Raw genomic sequence first — 18,082 nt, forward strand, 5'->3', positions numbered from 1 at the left:
TGCAAAACCACTTAAAAAAACCGGAGCTGATTTTTCCAGGCAGAATTTTCGGCCTGCTAGAAACTCCGTGTGAACTTTTTTTTTTTGTAATAGTCGCCGCGCCCGGCCGTTCAGGACCATAACCGCGGACCTCATGAGAAAACTGTAATTTAACCCTTTATATGCTACGATTGAGGCGCAGATGGGGGACCTCCCCATTTGGAGCGCTGGTCGAGTATGCGCGGTGTTGCTCCAATCAGTGTCTATGGGGATGATGGAAAAAGCCGAGCGCTGCCTCTATCAGTCCCGGAGCCGGGATCGACTGGTTGTCTAATGTGTACGGTGAAGTCTCCGACGTCCCCCGGGAGCTGCCAGTTCCCTGCAATACACATGTATACCCAGCAGATCTCTTCTCTCTCTCTCCAATGTCATGTGAGAAACGACTTCGCAGATTGTCCCCTCCCTCTTCCTGTAGACCTGGCTGCCCGGAGCCGTCCTGACGCTCTAGCCCCGCCTTCTTCCGCGTCGACAGCCAATAAGAGCGCAGCTGCCTCGCAGAGCCTCAGTCAGCTGACCGGGCCAGGTAGTCGGAGGAGAGCGGCGTTTGGTATCGGTAATGGTGTCTCTGCTGTGCTGCGGGCCCAAGCTGGCCGCCTGCGGGATCGTCCTCAGCGTGTGGGGCGTCATCATGCTGGTGAGTGTGCCCGGTGCCCCGGGTGTGGTCCGCAATATTCCTGGTAATAGACCCGCTCGCCCTACGTTATGATGGAGCATTGGCTCAGTGTATAAGACCATGAAGGTAATCCAGGGTCCAATTCTGGTGATGAAATACCATATCGGAGCAGAGAGGACGCTGTCATTGGTTCGATTCCGGCAAGGTCATGGACCCTCATCGCTTCATGTCTTTCTTAGGAGTTCCCCTTTAAGCGTAACAAATAGCTAGGTGGTCTAAAAGAGACAGGTACCCTTTCAGAGAATGCATGTTAAAGGTTACATTAGTGGGTGGGGATGATGAGGCTCCCTGTGAGCTTTTTGGGGGTCCTTTGCACCCCCAGTTTAACCCTTCATGGTTTCTAGATCGACCATGTTTGATTTTTTTCGAGACACAACCGCTTCTCCTTTCCATACAGGAGTCATGTGACCTTGTACACTTCCCCAAAAATTTAGGAATGGACTTAAAGGGGCAGTGGGTGAAGATACATGGTGGTGAATTGTGGGTTAAGTAGTAATTCTGCCGAGAATCCCATGACGCTGGTAGAATGATCGCACGTGATCGCGCGGCGCTTACAATGAAACAATTGTCTGAATGTTTTCTTGTCATTTCCTACTACTATCCCCATCATCCGTGTAGCTGGCGTCCTAAGAGGTGGATCGTCCAGTCCATTGTGCAATGAAAAGTTCTGCAACTTTCTAATACTTCACCAATGTTTTTGCTTGCTGTCAGTGAATGTAAACCTGTACAGCCCTAACGCTTTCGGCAGCTGAGGCTATACAATCCTCTCTGATACATTGTAACAAAATATCAGGACAGGATAGAGGTTGCTAAAGCTACAGAAGATTTCATTGTACATTAGTCAGCGTCTCTTCCAATCAGCATCGCTGAGGGTCAGAAGTGATTGATAACAGAGAGCAATTGATTACATTCACGTGAAGATGGGGCCTGCCGGGGTAGTGTCTCTTTAAGGCGGTGCTGTGGTGTTGACTGTACACAGGAGGTGCAGGGCTGTGTATACAGTAAGCAGCCCCTGTGTGTACATGTAAACCCCCGGCAGCTGTACACGCAGGACCGGAGCGCCGCTGCCCGGCTGTGACTAGTCGGGGACATTTGTAGACGGCATGAACCGGTAATGGGGACCGGCTGCTCCCCCCTCCAGTGCTCTATTCAGCCTGTGGATCTCCAGTGAGTTGCGGAACTACAACTCCCATCATCCCGTTTAATGGGGCAGATTGTTATAATATCACACTGCATTATGTGGCACAGAGAAGTGGCCGCCGCTCCCGGGGTGGTAGTCATCGATCCTTAAGGGGGCACGTTGTGGCAATGCGTCGTGGACTTAGACTCTCATCACCCTAATACCATAATTATACACGTATGCCGATCACAGCCATCTAGAAAAGCTACACATGAAGCTGCCCTTTAAGGGGATGTCTATGTACCCCCAAATGTATTATTATTGAGCCAAGTATACTCAGCAATGCTGCTCCTATATCCTGCAGCGCCCCTGCTGGAGAAGCGGAGAATTGCATTTGAATGGGAGGTCGGTGTCCTCCAAAGAGACCTTATTGGGTGAAATCCAACCTGGTTTAACGGACCCTCGGGGTGACCCCATTATAATGCCTGTTGTCTAAGTCTCCTCCGTTGCGTTCTAGGTGCTGCTTGGCATTTTCTTCAACGTCCATTCTGCGGTCCTGATTGAAGACGTCCCCTTCACCGAGGCGGATCTGTTTGATGAGTAAGTCTCATGTAGAACAACGTCTTCTTCTCCTCCTCACTCTGTCCTTGACCTTTCCATAATGATGTCGTCTTCTTCTCCTCCAGTCCCAAACCTCCCACCAAGCTGTACGGTCTATACGAGCAGGTCTCGTACAACTGCTTCATCGCCGCCGCTATCTACATCCTCCTGGGCGGCTTCTCCTTCTGCCAGATACGGCTGAACAAGAGGAAAGAGTACATGGTCCGCTGAGCGAGGCCCCGCCCCCGAGGAGCGTCCCGTGACCCTACACCACCAGGGCTGAGTGATGAGGCAGATAGATGAAGATGTTGAACCTTTCCTTCGTCTCCTCTCAGCTGCTACTTCAACCCAACACGTCTTCTACCCAATCCCTCCTTGTAGACCATCCCAGCAAAAGTAGTCCCATCATCTGTGGTGTAGTCCGTTCACGTCACCAGAGCTTTATTGGACCTTTCTACCACCCTGAGAAGAAGTCTGTAGGCCGCACCGTGGCAGTCTCCCCTGAAGGATTGTAGATCTGGAGGTTGACCGTTACGTTGGATGTGACTTTGCGGCCATTCCTACACTTAGACCTTCTCCTTGGCCAGTAGTCGTCAACATTCGGCACTCCCGCTGTTGTGAAACTACAACTCCCAGCATGCCCACACAGTCAAGGCTTTATTATTCCGACCAAAGGCTGTCAGGGCATGCTGGGAATTGTATTTCTTACACCAGCGGTTGTGCTGAGGGTTGTGGACCCCTGTCCTAGGTGTCTCCTCAGCGTTCCTCGCTTTGGACCCCCTCCCATCTCGTTGATGTTGTTCTGAGATGTGTTGTTATTTAAGATACAAGATGTAAATGTTTAATAAAGTGATGAGAATTGTGTGACGTCCTGACTCACCGGTGATAAAAGCATTTCCTGAAATCTTCTGTGCTGCGGGAGGCCCTTCTATCTTCTCTTGTTTAGGACCTCATTCCTCTCCTCGCGCCATGACGCTGCCTCCGTCACATCCAGCCTTGTCCTCACTGTGTCTCACCAGGAGCAGCTGCCTTCTCTCCTGAAATACTCTGCGCTGCTAAGGCAACATTTCCACATCAATAGACCATTTTGAGCATTTAAAAGAGGAATGGCTGCTTCCAAAAAGTGGACAACGTTTGGCCACAAGTTGTGTAAGGCAGAGCAGCCCCGTTCACCTTATTTGGGCTGAGCTGCAATACCAAACACAACCCATGGACAGAAGGGGCGCTGTTTTTAGAAGAAAGAAGCCATGGTTTTCTAATCCTGTACAACCCCCTTTAACTTATACTGGTGACAATGATTCTATAAGGTAGTAGGTTCAGACTGGTGGCAGTTACCCGGTGAGAGCTGTAGTTCTGCAACCCCACAGGTTGAAGGCTATATTTGGCAAATAGTCTTGCAATCTCCATACACAACAGTTGGTAGTAGAGCGAGTCCTACGGTTGACATCTGTGACTTTAAGGTCGGGGCGGCAAGAGAATAATCGTCAGCCCTGCTTCATGTGGTCTCGTTTGTAGCATTACACTACTCGTCCAGCAGAGGGCGCCAGATCAACAAGTAATGGCATTCTGCAATATGCGGGGATGATGGTCACTAGAGATAAGCGTTTAATGTCAGGGTGCTGCAGCTCCAGCCTACTGATTATTGTTTGTGTGATGCCAGGATGCTGCAGCTACAGCCTACTGACTATTGTATGTGTGATGTCAGGGTGCTGCAGCTACAGCCCAGTGACTATTGTATGTGAGATGTCCGGGTGCTGCAGCTACAGCCTACTGACTATTGTACGTGTGATGTCAGGGCGCTGCAGCTACAGCCTACTGATTATTGTACGTGTGATGTCAGGGCGCTGCAGCTACAGCCTACTGATTATTGTATGTGTGATGTCGGGGTGCTACAGCCTACTGATTATTGTATGTGTGATGTCGGGGTGCTGCAGCTACAGCCTACTGATTATTGTATGTGAGATGTCAGGGAGCTGCAGCTACAGGCTACTGATTATTGTACGTGTGATGTCAGGGCGCTGCAGCTACAGCCTACTGATTATTGTACGTGTGATGTCAGGGCGCTGCAGCCTACTGACTATTGTATGTGTGATGTCGGGGTGCTACAGCCTACTGATTATTGTATGTGTGATGTCAGGGTGCTGCAGCTACAGCCTACTGATTATTGTATGTGTGATGTCGGGGTGCTACAGCTACAGCCTACTGATTATTGTATGTGTGATGTCAGGGTGCTGCAGCTACAGCCTACTCATTATTGTATGTGAGATGTCAGGGCGCTGCAGCTACAGCCTACTGATTATTGTACGTGTGATGTCAGGGCGCTGCAGCTACAGCCTACTGACCTATTGTACGTGTGATGTCGGGGTGCTACAGCCTACTGATTATTGTATGTGTGATGTCAGGGCGCTGCAGCTACAGCCTATTGACTATTGTATGTGTGATGTCGGGGTGCTACAGCTACAGCCTACTGATTATTGTATGTGTGATGTCAGGGTGCTGCAGCTACAGCCTACTGATTATTGTATGTGTGATGTCAGGGCGCTGCAGCTACAGCCTAGTGACTATTGTATGTGAGATGTCCGGGTGCTGCAGCTACAGCCTACTGACTATTGTACGTGTGATGTCAGGGCGCTACAGCCTACTGATTATTGTACGTGTGATGTCAGGGCGCTGCAGCTACAGCCTACTGATTATTGTATGTGTGATGTCGGGGTGCTGCAGCTACAGCCTACTGATTATTGTATGTGTGATGTCGGGGTGCTACAGCCTACTGATTATTGTATGTGTGATGTCGGGGTGCTACAGCCTACTGATTATTGTATGTGTGATGTCGGGGTGCTGCAGCTACAGCCTACTGATTATTGTACGTGTGATGTCGGGGTGCTGCAGCTACAGCCTACTGATTATTGTATGTGTGATGTCAGGGCGCTGCAGCTACAGCCTACTGATTATTGTACGTGTGATGTCGGGGTGCTGCAGCTACAGCCTACTGATTATTGTACGTGTGATGTCAGGGTGCTGCAGCTACAGCCCAGTGACTATTGTATGTGAGATGTCCGGGTGCTGCAGCTACAGCCTACTGACTATTGTACGTGTGATGTCAGGGCGCTGCAGCTACAGCCTACTGATTATTGTACGTGTGATGTCAGGGCGCTGCAGCTACAGCCTACTGATTATTGTATGTGTGATGTCGGGGTGCTACAGCCTACTGATTATTGTATGTGTGATGTCGGGGTGCTGCAGCTACAGCCTACTGATTATTGTATGTGAGATGTCAGGGAGCTGCAGCTACAGGCTACTGATTATTGTACGTGTGATGTCAGGGCGCTGCAGCTACAGCCTACTGATTATTGTACGTGTGATGTCAGGGCGCTGCAGCCTACTGACTATTGTATGTGTGATGTCGGGGTGCTACAGCCTACTGATTATTGTATGTGTGATGTCAGGGTGCTGCAGCTACAGCCTACTGATTATTGTATGTGTGATGTCGGGGTGCTACAGCTACAGCCTACTGATTATTGTATGTGTGATGTCAGGGTGCTGCAGCTACAGCCTACTCATTATTGTATGTGAGATGTCAGGGCGCTGCAGCTACAGCCTACTGATTATTGTACGTGTGATGTCAGGGCGCTGCAGCTACAGCCTACTGACCTATTGTACGTGTGATGTCGGGGTGCTACAGCCTACTGATTATTGTATGTGTGATGTCAGGGCGCTGCAGCTACAGCCTATTGACTATTGTATGTGTGATGTCGGGGTGCTACAGCTACAGCCTACTGATTATTGTATGTGTGATGTCAGGGTGCTGCAGCTACAGCCTACTGATTATTGTATGTGTGATGTCAGGGCGCTGCAGCTACAGCCTAGTGACTATTGTATGTGAGATGTCCGGGTGCTGCAGCTACAGCCTACTGACTATTGTACGTGTGATGTCAGGGCGCTACAGCCTACTGATTATTGTACGTGTGATGTCAGGGCGCTGCAGCCTACTGATTATTGTATGTGTGATGTCGGGGTGCTGCAGCTACAGCCTACTGATTATTGTATGTGTGATGTCGGGGTGCTACAGCCTACTGATTATTGTATGTGTGATGTCGGGGTGCTACAGCCTACTGATTATTGTATGTGTGATGTCGGGGTGCTGCAGCTACAGCCTACTGATTATTGTATGTGTGATGTCAGGGTGCTGCAGCTACAGCCTACTGATTATTGTATGTGTGATGTCGGGGTGCTACAGCCTACTGATTATTGTATGTGTGATGTCGGGGTGCTGCAGCTACAGCCTACTGATTATTGTACGTGTGATGTCGGGGTGCTGCAGCTACAGCCTACTGATTATTGTATGTGTGATGTCAGGGCGCTGCAGCTACAGCCTACTGATTATTGTACGTGTGATGTCGGGGTGCTGCAGCTACAGCCTACTGATTATTGTACGTGTGATGTCAGGGTGCTGCAGCTACAGCCTACTGATTATTGTACGTGTGATGTCGGGGTGCTGCAGCTACAGCCTACTGATTATTGTATGTGAGATGTCAGGGTGCTGCAGCTACAGGCGCCTGATTATTGTATGTGTGATGTCAGGGTGCTATAGCTACAGTCTACTGATTATTGTATGTGTGATGTCAGGGCGCTGCAGCTACAGCCTACTGATTATTGTATGTGTGATGTCAGGGTGCTGCAGCTACAGCCTACTGATTATTGTATGTGTGATGTCAGGGCGCTGCAGCTACAGCCTACTGATTATTGTATGTGTAATGTCAGGCTGCTATAGCTACAGTCTACTGATTATTGTATGTGTGATGTCAGGGCGCTGCAGCTACAGCCTACTGATTATTGTAATGGATGAAAAGTTGGGCTCGGGCCATAAAAATAACCGTATTATTCTGCACTATTAACATGGCGTCCTAGGCACGATGCATAGCGGAGAGCTTCGAAATTGCGTTCATGGTTTAGTGCGGTGCCTGGAGCCCCAATAGACGGTAGTGGTTGAGGCCGCGTGGCTTCATACACGACTTTATATGTAGAAGCGCTGAATTACACGTGATCTGGTTCATGCATATAATGCTAGAAAGGCAGTGAAGACTGACACAGGGTATTTGTGTAGGTGTCAAAGCGCAGGTCCTTGTTATGGGGATACTTTGTCAGGAAGCAGTTGATGTTGTGGCATCCACATAGTTGCTGGGGAAGTGTCACCACACATAAGGAGCAATCCTACAGTTTTATATACAAATATCTAAATGCAAGACAACATCTCCCAGCACATTGGGTTAAATGACATACTCAGCTCTGCTACACAGAGCTCAGTGCAACCAATGAACGCAAAGAATTCCGCAACCAATAGGATCGCAGCACCGAGGAGAATCCTCCAACCGAAGAAAGGTAGGGGTGGGATATCCGCCTGTGATTGACGGGCTGCAGCAACCTATCGTGTCGAGTTTACTGTGGGCGGGATTTGGACTGTGTTGGAGCGTCAGCAGAAGGAGCCAATAACAGCGCGCCACTGCTGGAAACACAGCGAATAGTGGCGGAAAAAGGAGGACACCGGGGCGGTTACACGGAGGCTCACCGGCGGGGGAACGGCGGCAGCTGGGCGGGGAGCTAGCAGCGGAGAGCTCTGCACTTTTGAACATCCACACCACAGAAATATTCTCCCGTGGCGCCATGACGTCAGCATCGACTAAGGTAACCCAGGCAGCTGATTGGTGTGGTGGATTCATGTGATCAACTATTGTGTAGTCTTGCATGCCGGGAAGTGTAGTTTTAAAGCCACAAAAAAGGAAAGGAAATGTTTTCCAATGGCAGAACTAATCCAATTAGTGCTGCACTGGTGGTGGGCATGACCTGGCATAGTCTATAGCTGGCAATACATGTAACATCAAATGTGCAGGCCTCCAACTGCATCAGAACTACACCTCCCAGCATACCTTATACAACTGCAGTCTGTTACAGCTGCTAGGGAATGCTGGGAGATGTAGTCTGACATACTGATTGACTACATACAACTTGATGCCTACCTTTCCACCCAAGTACTGCAATTCCCAGCATGCCCTTGAAAGCTCGGACATGTAGTCTCACGCCGGTCAACTCTACAAAGTCAAATCTATTTGTAGTTCTAATAATCAATTTTCATTTTTTTTCCCAGGTCGGGGAGATCTTCTCAGCAGCTGGAGCGGCCTTCACCAAGCTGGGCGAGCTGACAATGCAGCTTCACCCTGTCACCGATTCCTCACCCGCCGGGTAATTGGCCGCACCTTTGGCAATAAAGTGAAAATTTCCGACAGAAAAGCGATCGTAGCAAAATATTTTGTGCTTTTGGTTTTAAATGGACACCTATGGACTCGGGGGTGCACATACTTTTGGACACGGTATAAATCTGAGCTACCGTCTTGGTCTGTTATCCATTCTCTATCACCCCCCTTTAGATAAAGGAAACCTCATAGACCTAAAAGGGGACGTCTAAATTAAGATGACCGCTGTACCACCCTCTCTCACCCCTAGTGGCAGACTTGGGTACTGCTATGGGGTCCAAGGGTGTAGATGACCCAAGCTCTCCCCGATCACTGTTCTAGGGTGTGATCGGTTTTGCAATATGTAAGGGAGCTCCGGTGGGATGCAGGAGGGGAGTGTTGGTGTTATGCAGGACCCCTTTTTGGTTGGGTACCCCAAAAAAAAACCTATTTTTCCATGTCTGGCTCCATCTTGCTCCTCTTGTCTCTGGTTTCACTCCCCATTTCCCGTTGTGTCTCCTTAGGGCCCGCTGGACAGACACTGAGGTTCAGATGTTACACGCGGCCGTCAGACGTTTCGGGGAAGACTTAAATCAGATCAGCTCAATAATCAAGGAAAGGACAGTGTAAGGAAAGGGGTGCGGTAGAGGGGTGTAAGGTAGAAAGGACGGCAGGAGTGAATGTCCTGGGTGTAATATCTTGACCTGTCCATTGTGGTCCCCATCATCTGTTTCTCTTCTCTCCTTTGCACCCATATTTTGCCCATTTTTTGCCCTCCTTTCCTATATTTCGGATTCAGACTGCTCACCTGGCATCTTACTTGTCTCCCGCCAGAGCTCAGCTCAAGTTTGCTGTGAAACGGAAGATCTACGATGACAACGGAGTCCCCCTGTCTTCAGATTCCCCTAAGAAAGTGGTAAAAAAAGTGGTCCATGTGCCCTCCTCTGTCATGTCTGTGCCAGCACCACCAGCCGTCGGGGGATCGAGTCTACCAGAAGGGTCTCAAGGCGCCATGAGGAAGCGCAAGTCGTCTGGTGAGCACGGCGAAGGAAGGAAGGAACATGAAGGGGATGGTTGCGGGACGATCGTTCTTACTTTTCCTTCTTCGTTTCTTCCCGCAGATGTAACTCTTAGTGCCCTGAATGACTCGGACGCCAATAGCGACTTGGTGGACATTGAGGGACTGGGCGACCGGAGTTCGGTGAAGAAACTTAACTTTGACCAGGGTGCGACATTCACGATAACAAGAAGATGGGTCAATGAGTGAGGGATGGGAACTGGATTCTGTGACTGCAAGTGAAAGGGTTAAAATGCGAACAAGCTGATTGGTTGCAACAGACTGCAGCGGCTTCTGTGCAAACGCTGCACGCCCTCTCCTCCAGTCACACCTAATCCTCTTCTCATGTCAGACCCTTCTCTGTACTCTGGTTGGATCTTGCGTTTAATTCCCCTTCTGTTTTCTCCTCCCTCCAGACCCTGCTCTCCCTCTGTACCAGCTGGACCCTTCTCTTCTCTCCAGACCCTGCTCTCCCTCTGTACCAGCTGGACCCTTCTTTTCTCTCCAGACCCTGCTCTCCCTCTGTACCAGCTGGACCCTTCTCTTCTCTCCAGACCCTGCTCTCCCTCTGGACCTTTCTCTTCTCTCCAGACCCTGCTCTCCTCTGTACCAGCTGGACCCTTCTCTTCTCTCCAGACCCTTCTCTCCCTCTGTACCAGCTGGACTCTTCTCTCCACCCTGCTCTCTTTGTTTCTGCTGGATCCTTCTCTCCTCCCTCCAGACTCTGTTCCCTTCTCTTCTCCCTTCAGACCCTGCTCTCCCTCTGTACCAGCTGGACTCTTCTCTCCACCCTGCTCTCCCTTTGTTTCTGCTGGATCCTTCTCTTCTCTCCTCCCACCAGACCCTGCTCCCCCTCTGTACTTGCTGGACCCTTCTCTCCTCTCTCCAGACCCTGCTCTCCTCTGTACCAACTGGACCCTTCTTTTCTCTCCCTCTGTACCAGCTGGACTCTTCTCTCCACCCTGCTCTCCCTTTGTTTCTTCTAGATCCTTATCTTCTCTCCTCCCTCCAGACCCTGCTCCCCCTCTGTACCTGCTGGACCCTTCTTTTCTATCTTCTCTCCAGACCCTGCTCTCCCTCTGTACCTGCTGGACCATTCTCTTCTCTCCTCCCACCAGACCCTGCTCTCCCTCTGTACCTGCTGGACCCTTCTATTCTCTCCTCTCTCCAGACCCTGCTCTCCCTCTATACCTGCTGGACCCTTCTCTTCTCTCTCCAGACCCTGGTGTACCTGCTGGACCCTTCTCTCCTCTCTCCAGACCCTGCTCTCCCTCTGTACACCCTGCTCTCCATCTGTACCAGCTGGACCCTATTTTCTCTCGCTCCAGACCCTGCTCTCATCTCTACAGACCCTGCTCTCCCTCTGTACCAGCTGGACTCTTCTCTTCTCCCACCAGACCCTGCTCCCCCTCTGTACCTGCTGGACCCTTCTTTTCTATCTTCTCTCCAGACCCTGCTCTCCCTCTGTACCTGCTGGACCATTCTCTTCTCTCCTCCCACCAGACCCTGCTCTCCCTCTGTACCTGCTGGACCCTTCTATTCTCTCCTCTCTCCAGACCCTGCTCTCCCTCTATACCTGCTGGACCCTTCTCTTCTCTCTCCAGACCCTGGTGTACCTGCTGGACCCTTCTCTCCTCTCTCCAGACCCTGCTCTCCCTCTGTACACCCTGCTCTCCATCTGTACCAGCTGGACCCTATTTTCTCTCGCTCCAGACCCTGCTCTCATCTCTACAGACCCTGCTCTCCCTCTGTACCAGCTGGACTCTTCTCTTCTCCCACCAGACCCTGCTCTCCCTCTGTACCTGCTGGACTCCTCCCACCAGACCCTGCTCTCCCTCTGTACCTGCTGGACCCTTCTTTTCTCTTGCTCCAGACCCTTCTCTCCTCTCTACAGACCCTGCTCTCCCTCTGTACCTGCTGGACCCCTCTCTTCTCCCACCAGACCCTGCTCTCCCTCTGTACCTGCTGGACCCCTCTCTTCTCCCTCTGTACTTGCTGGACCCCTCTCTCCTCCCACCAGACCCTGCTCTCCCTCTGTACCTGCTGGACCCCTCTCTTCTCCCACCAGACCCTGCTCTCATTCTGTTCCTACTGGACCCTTCTCTTCTCTCTCCAGACCCTGCTCTCCCTCTGTACCTGCTGGACCCTTCTCTTCTCTCTCCAGACCCTGCTCTACCTCCGTACCTGCTGGATCCTTCTCTCCTCCCTCCAGACCCTGTTCTCCTTCTGTACCCTTCTCTTCTCCCTTCAGACCCTGCTCTCCCTATTTCCTTTGCGCTACACCCTGCGATCCCCTCCCTTTCCCCTTTTCTGTCTCCATTGCACATCACCTCTAATCCTGCTTATCCTTCTTCATTACAGAAAGCCTAAACTTGGATTCCAGTTTTATTATGAACTCCAGTGACCTCCCGCTGTTATCTCGCTGAGACCACGGTGCACCCGCTCTCCCCCCTGTAAATATTCGGTTTCCCCAATTCCTCGCCATCTCTGGTAGATCTGAAGTGTCTGAAGATACCTGACTTGTGCCACCCCCGATGCCCCACTTGGTCTGATTCTAAAGTTGTGACTTGCAATGTTTTTTTAATAAAATGGTTAAAAAGTAAAAAACTTTTTGTATCTGAATTCCTTCAGTCGTGATGTTTTTGTTTCCAACACCCTGAAGCAGCACAAACAGAACTGGCAGCAAATGCCACTAGGGCACTGCCAATATCTGTGTGCTGCTAGAGGGTCATGGTCACTGATGAAATCTCCATTAGCAGTAGACTATTTGCTGGTATCTGTGCCACCATAGAAGACTTGTATGCCAGTGCACTCTGGTGCCATCCATCTCGCTATACAGCATCTGATCACCGCTATCTTGTATATCAATGTCCGACGAGAACCTACTAATAAAATGAATTTTTGGATAAAACATCTGGAAATTTTTCTAGGTATATTGTCCATGTCAAGTACACTGGCACGGAAAGCCAACTTCATTATTGCCAGTCGAACCGTACCTCCAGCCTGTGTGCAAATGACTACCCAGCCCAAACTTCGTCTGATCCCTCCGTATTATACAGCACTAGGCATGGTGATTGCTTGTGCCCGAGGGCTAATACGCAGCACAAATACTCGTCGTTACAGAAAGACTGGCACCGTATGTGTGATAGTGGATCATTTCTAAGGGTATTTATACTCTGTGCATAGTCTGCCAGTATGTGGCTTGTATTGTCTATGTTAGAATGGCAAAAACGGAAGGTCAAAAAGAAAGACTTGGGATACAATGTAACAATATAGCATAGTAATAGAAACATAAAAGCCCAAAAACATTCCGAACTACACATCAAGACATAACTTTTGCAATAATAAAAAATAAAAAAAATTTGGGTAAATTTTTTTTTTATATTTGGCAATGCCCACGTCACCAGTTGCTTATAAAGCCATAGACAGTACATATTGCATGGGCACTATAAAGCAGTGGGCACGGCCCTTTTCTATTGTGCATGTGGGATGCAGCTCGAGATGCCGAAAAAACAACATGGATGGTGGTTCCACGTTAATAGTATTAAGCAATCGCCATTCCGATTTTATGCCAGTTGAATGTAATGTAAAAAAAAAATTGTAAGCTCCTTGACCCAGGATGCCAACCATTCACACTCGGACATTGAGAGAGTGAAAAAGAAAGAGGGAGGATAAGAAAAGGGTAGAGAGTACAGACAACAGAAGGACAAAGAAGCTGACCCATGCCCAGACCTTGCCCCTCTTGTCTACATAGCACCTTCTTTTTAACATCCTGCAAAATCTCTCGCCCGTTTCTGGTCGCCCTCTTGCCCCCCCTCGCCTCCTTTGCTCACTTACCTTTATGTGCACACCCCAGGTGTATAATTATTTTTTGTAGATTTGCTACCCACAGCTTTTTTTTTTTTTTTTTGCTCCCTCAACCCCCCCTCTCCCTTTGCGCATCCTCTCTCTGAGACACATCAGACAGGCACCCATATCATTCTTGCACTCTCTGTTGCACCCCAATATTTAGGGCTATCGATTTTGGGGGGCGGCTTAGGGCGTCTCCCTCGACCCCCTCACCCTGTGTAGAGAAGTTGCGTCCAAGACGAGCGCTCTCTCTCCCTTTCTGTCTTTCCCAGCAGAAAACTCTCTTCTCTCCCCCCACACAACTTTCTACACTTAAATCAAATATGTTTGGGTCGACAGAAAAATCTAAAAAAATTTGGGGGCGTGAGCGAAGGGGAGAGGGGCGCTGGGGCCAAATTTGGGGTCTTTAGATGAAAAGAGGTACGAGATAAAAATAGGGAAATGAGGGGAACATTTGAGGCCCGAAGTTAACTAGTCTGACTCGTGTTTTGACTTTGTGCCAAGATAGAACTGGAAGACGACAACGAAGGGAGGGAGAGCGGAGGGGATAAAGAGCAGGAGAGAAAGTTGGAAAAAAAAAGAGTTAAGGCCGGGAGAAAAGTAGAGACAAGGACAGAGCAGAATTAATCTGGGAAAGAAACGCTTTCACAGATAAACCCAAAAAGTTGAATGCAGTTTGACCTTTAATGACCGGCCGATTGTGGCCCTTAATGACCGCGCAACTTTTTCTATTTTTTTCAACGTCGTTTTCAAAGAGCTATAACTTTTTCGTTTTTCCATTCACGTAGCCGTATCAGGTCTTGTTTTTTTTGTAGGATGAGTTGTATTTTCCAATGGCACCATTTTGGGGCACATATAGTTTTTCAAAAACTTTTTGGGGGGGAGGGGAACAAAAAAAACTAGGAATTCCGCATTTTTTTTTCGTTTTAAATTTTAGCCGTTCACCATGCCGTGTAAATAACATGTGACCTTCATTGTACGGGTCCATACGATTACGGTGTTACCAAATATGTATCGTTTTTTTTTCTTGTTTTACAACTTTTGCGCAATAAAAACACTTTTAAAAGGAAATAATTCGTTTTTGGTTCGTCGTATTCCAAGAGCCGTAAGTTTTGTATTTTTCATTGCTTGATTAATCATAACCCTCAATGCCATTCGTCAGTAAATAATCATCCAGCCTTTTATTATATGCGGACATAGTATCTGCCATCACTACCACGTGGGGTAGGGCCTTCCATAGTCTGACTACTCTAAGGTCGGGTTCCCACGTAGCATAAAGGCTGCGGAATTGTGTGCGGAAATTCGGCAGCATTTACAGTAGCAGCAAAGTGGATGAGATTTGGAAAATCTCATGCCCACGCTGCGGGAAAACAACTGCAGTGTAAACGTTAATAACTTGACCTGCGGTGAAAGATTAAATTCCGCAGCATGTCAATTTATGCTGCATTTTCGTTCATTTTCCGTTGCGGGTTTTCCCCATTGAATTCAATGAGGATGCAGAAGACGCAACAGAAAGTCAAGCGTTTACTTTTGTGGCGTCCTCTTCTTCCTGCGGTCCGGCCTCCTGGGATGATGTTGCATCCCATGTGACCACTACAGGCCAATCACAGGCTGCAGCGTCACATGGCCTGAAACGTCATCCAGGGAGGCCGGAGCGGACGTCAGAGGAGGGAGGGGTAAGTATGAACGGCTTTCCTCCGCAGCGGAATTTCCGTCTGAAAAATCGCCACAATGTCCTGCGGGTTCCAGGTCAGGTCCACTGCGTGGGAACCCAGCCTAACTGTAAAGAACCCTTTCCTATATTGATGTCTGAAACGTCTTTCTTGCACACGCAATGGGTGTCCCCTGGTCCTTTGTAGAGTCCTTGGAGAGAACAGTTCATGTGCTAGTTCTCTGTATTGACCACACATATACTTATACATATTAATAAGATCCCCGTCTAAGACGTCTTTTTCCCAAGCTGAACAAGCCCAATTTCTCTATCCTTTCATTGTAAGCAACACCTCCCATTACATTTAATAATCTAGTCCCCCTTTGAACCCTCTTTAGTTCTCCTACGTCCTTTTTACAATGTGGAGTAATTCCATATTAATGATGTGGCCTTTATAGAGGGGTAATATTACATTTGAATCACAGGTTTTTATCTCTTTGTATACACCATAAAATCCTATGTGCTTTTGCAGCTGCTGCCTGACATTGAATTGAGATGTGTCCATTGGTGCCATATTGGACTACAAGGGACTAACGTTAATAACATTTTGTTACTGCTGTTTAACGTGTATTGTTCAGGTTGTTATGATCACGGCGATACCATATTTTTTTTACACTTACTGTATCAACAATCAAACAATCGCTTGTTCGATTCCCCCAGGGGGACAAAAAAAGAGTAAAAAACTGTCAAAGTAAAATTTTTTAATGTATAAAAAATCTTAAAAATTAAGAAAATCCCTCTTTTTAAAAACAGTAAACAGAATTGGTATTGTCGCGACCCTAAAAGTCCAAACTATTAAAACATCACGTTATTTAACCCGTCCCATGAACGCCAAAGAGCAAAAAATTCACAAGGCAAGAATTGCTGTTTTTTGGTCACCTTGCTTCCCCAAAAAAATGTAATAAAAATTGATCAAAAAGTCGTATGCACCGACTGCTTCTCAGAAAATAGCGACTTCAATTTTTTTTTTTTTCGAACAAATTGTGTTTCTTTTGTAAAAGTAATAAAACATAACTGTATAAATTTGGTATCGCCGTGATCGTATTGACCTGCAGAATAAAGTTAGCATGTCATTTATACTGCAGGGTGAATGCTGTAACAACGGAATCACCGTTTTTTTCCCAATTAAATCCCACAACGAGTTTCTTTTAAGTTTCCCAGTATATTATATGGTAATTAAATAGTGCCAATAAAAACTACAACTCCTCCCCCAAAAAAAGCCTTCATATAGCTATGTTGATGGAAAAATCGGTATGACTTCCATTTAAATGCTGTATCTTCTATTGAGAGCTCATACTGCACATTTTTGTCATGAATATGAGCCCCAAGGTGTAATAAAAAAACAATTCTCTTTAAAGTGGAAGGACCTTTCATTTGTTCAGTGTTGCTTTCTTATGGAGCAACACACTTTGTATAATCTGCGAAGAGGAGTAGAGAAAGGCAAGTGACAACCGCTCATAGCACATTTCTGGTTCACAAACGTGGTTCCCACAGGCCTATTAAGTCATTGGTATAACTAAGTGAATCAGTTTTGCTCAACTGCAGCTATGTACAAGAACAAAATGATTATAAATACTATAATACTGCCCCCTATGTATAAGAATAAAACTACTATAATACTGCCCCCTATGTATACGAATAAAACTACTATAATACTGCCCCCTATATACAAGTCTATAACTACTATAATACTGCCCCTATATACAAGAATATAACTACTATAATACTGCCCCCTATATACAAGAATATAACTACTATAATACTGCTCTTATATACAAGAATATAACTACTATAATACTGCCCCTATATACAAGAATATAACTACTATAATACTGCTCCTATATACAAGAATATAACTACTATAATACTGCTCTTATATACAAGAATATAACGACTATAATACTGCCTCCTATATACAAGAATATAACTACTATAATACTGCTCCTATATACAAGAATATAACTACTATAATACTGATCCCTATGTACAAGAATATAACTACTATAATACTGCCCCTATATACAAGAATATAACTACTATAATACTGCTCCCTATATACAAGAATATAACTACTATAATACTGCCCCTATATACAAGACTATAACTACTATAATACTGATCCCTATGTACAAGAATATAACTACTATAATACTGCCCCTATATACAAGAATATAACTACTATAATACTGCTACCTATATACAAGAATATAACTACTATAATACTGCCCCTATATACAAGAATATAACTACTATAAGGGCGGGTTCACACATAGCGGAATTTCACTTAAATTCCGCTGCGGACACTCCGCAGCGTTAATCCGCAGCGGAGCCGTTTCTCCATTGACTTTCACTTTAATTTAGCAGTGTTCGTTTACACGATGCGTACAATTCCGCTGCGGAGCATAGGCTGCGGAGCGGAATTTGGTGTCCGCAGCATGCTCTGTCTGTTGCGGAGCAGTGGCGGACTCATGGCGGAATTTCTCCATTGACTTCAATGGAGATTCAAAGTTCCGCAATGAAGTCCGCAGCTGTCATGCACATGTCATGTGTGCTGCGGATGCGTCTTGCTTTTTTAACTTGACATTTCTTCATTCTGGCTGGACCTATGTATTTCTAGGTCTACAGCCAGACTGAGGAAGTCAATGGGGCTCCCGTAATGACGGGAGCGTTGCTAGGAGACGTCAGTAAATAGTCACTGTCCAGGGTGCTGAAAGAGTTACGCGATCGGCAGTAACTGTTTCTGCACCCGGGACAGTGACTACCGATCTCAATATACATGTATCTGTAAAAAAATATATAAGTTCAT

The 18,082-nt window shown here is 47.4% G+C and overlaps 2 protein-coding genes across 3 annotated transcripts; both read left to right on the forward strand.

The window, feature by feature from the left end:
* Positions 1-528: 528 nt before the first annotated feature.
* RNASEK (ribonuclease K) lies at positions 529-3,299 on the forward strand. Its single transcript, XM_075855504.1, has 3 exons — positions 529-673; positions 2,350-2,432; positions 2,519-3,299. The coding sequence occupies exons 1-3, from the start codon at positions 596-598 to the stop codon at positions 2,661-2,663; spliced, it is 306 nt and encodes a 101-aa protein (XP_075711619.1). The 5' UTR covers positions 529-595; the 3' UTR covers positions 2,664-3,299.
* A 4,561-nt stretch (positions 3,300-7,860) lies between these two features.
* On the forward strand, positions 7,861-12,323 carry BACC1 (BPTF associated chromatin complex component 1). 2 transcript variants are annotated; one of them, XM_075859182.1, is made up of 6 exons: positions 7,861-8,114; positions 8,575-8,669; positions 9,184-9,285; positions 9,494-9,693; positions 9,781-9,885; positions 12,078-12,323. In XM_075859182.1, the coding sequence occupies exons 1-6, from the start codon at positions 8,094-8,096 to the stop codon at positions 12,140-12,142; spliced, it is 588 nt and encodes a 195-aa protein (XP_075715297.1). In that variant the 5' UTR covers positions 7,861-8,093; the 3' UTR covers positions 12,143-12,323. The 2 variants fall into 2 exon arrangements, with proteins under 2 accessions (XP_075715297.1, XP_075715298.1); XM_075859183.1 differs by lacking the exon at positions 9,184-9,285 and having other exon boundaries at positions 7,862-8,114.
* The last annotated feature ends 5,759 nt before the right edge of the window (positions 12,324-18,082 follow it).

The sequence above is a fragment of the Rhinoderma darwinii genome, chromosome 3 (assembly GCF_050947455.1).
Source record: "Rhinoderma darwinii isolate aRhiDar2 chromosome 3, aRhiDar2.hap1, whole genome shotgun sequence".
NCBI lineage: Eukaryota > Metazoa > Chordata > Amphibia > Anura > Rhinodermatidae > Rhinoderma > Rhinoderma darwinii.

What these genes read in the sequence shown, in the direction of transcription:
- RNASEK (XM_075855504.1), top strand. Translation starts at nt 596, where the DNA reads ATGGTGTCTCTGCTGTGCTGCGGGCCCAAGCTGGCCGCCTGCGGGATC. An exon ending in TGTGGGGCGTCATCATGCTG is followed by an intron (nt 674 to 2,349) that starts GTGAGTGTGCCC and finishes GTTGCGTTCTAG; the next exon opens with GTGCTGCTTGGCATTTTCTT. An exon ending in GAGGCGGATCTGTTTGATGA is followed by an intron (nt 2,433 to 2,518) that starts GTAAGTCTCATG and finishes CTTCTCCTCCAG; the next exon opens with TCCCAAACCTCCCACCAAGC.
- BACC1 (XM_075859182.1), top strand. Translation starts at nt 8,094, where the DNA reads ATGACGTCAGCATCGACTAAG. An exon ending in TGACGTCAGCATCGACTAAG is followed by an intron (nt 8,115 to 8,574) that starts GTAACCCAGGCA and finishes TTTTTTTCCCAG; the next exon opens with GTCGGGGAGATCTTCTCAGC. An exon ending in ACCGATTCCTCACCCGCCGG is followed by an intron (nt 8,670 to 9,183) that starts GTAATTGGCCGC and finishes GTGTCTCCTTAG; the next exon opens with GGCCCGCTGGACAGACACTG.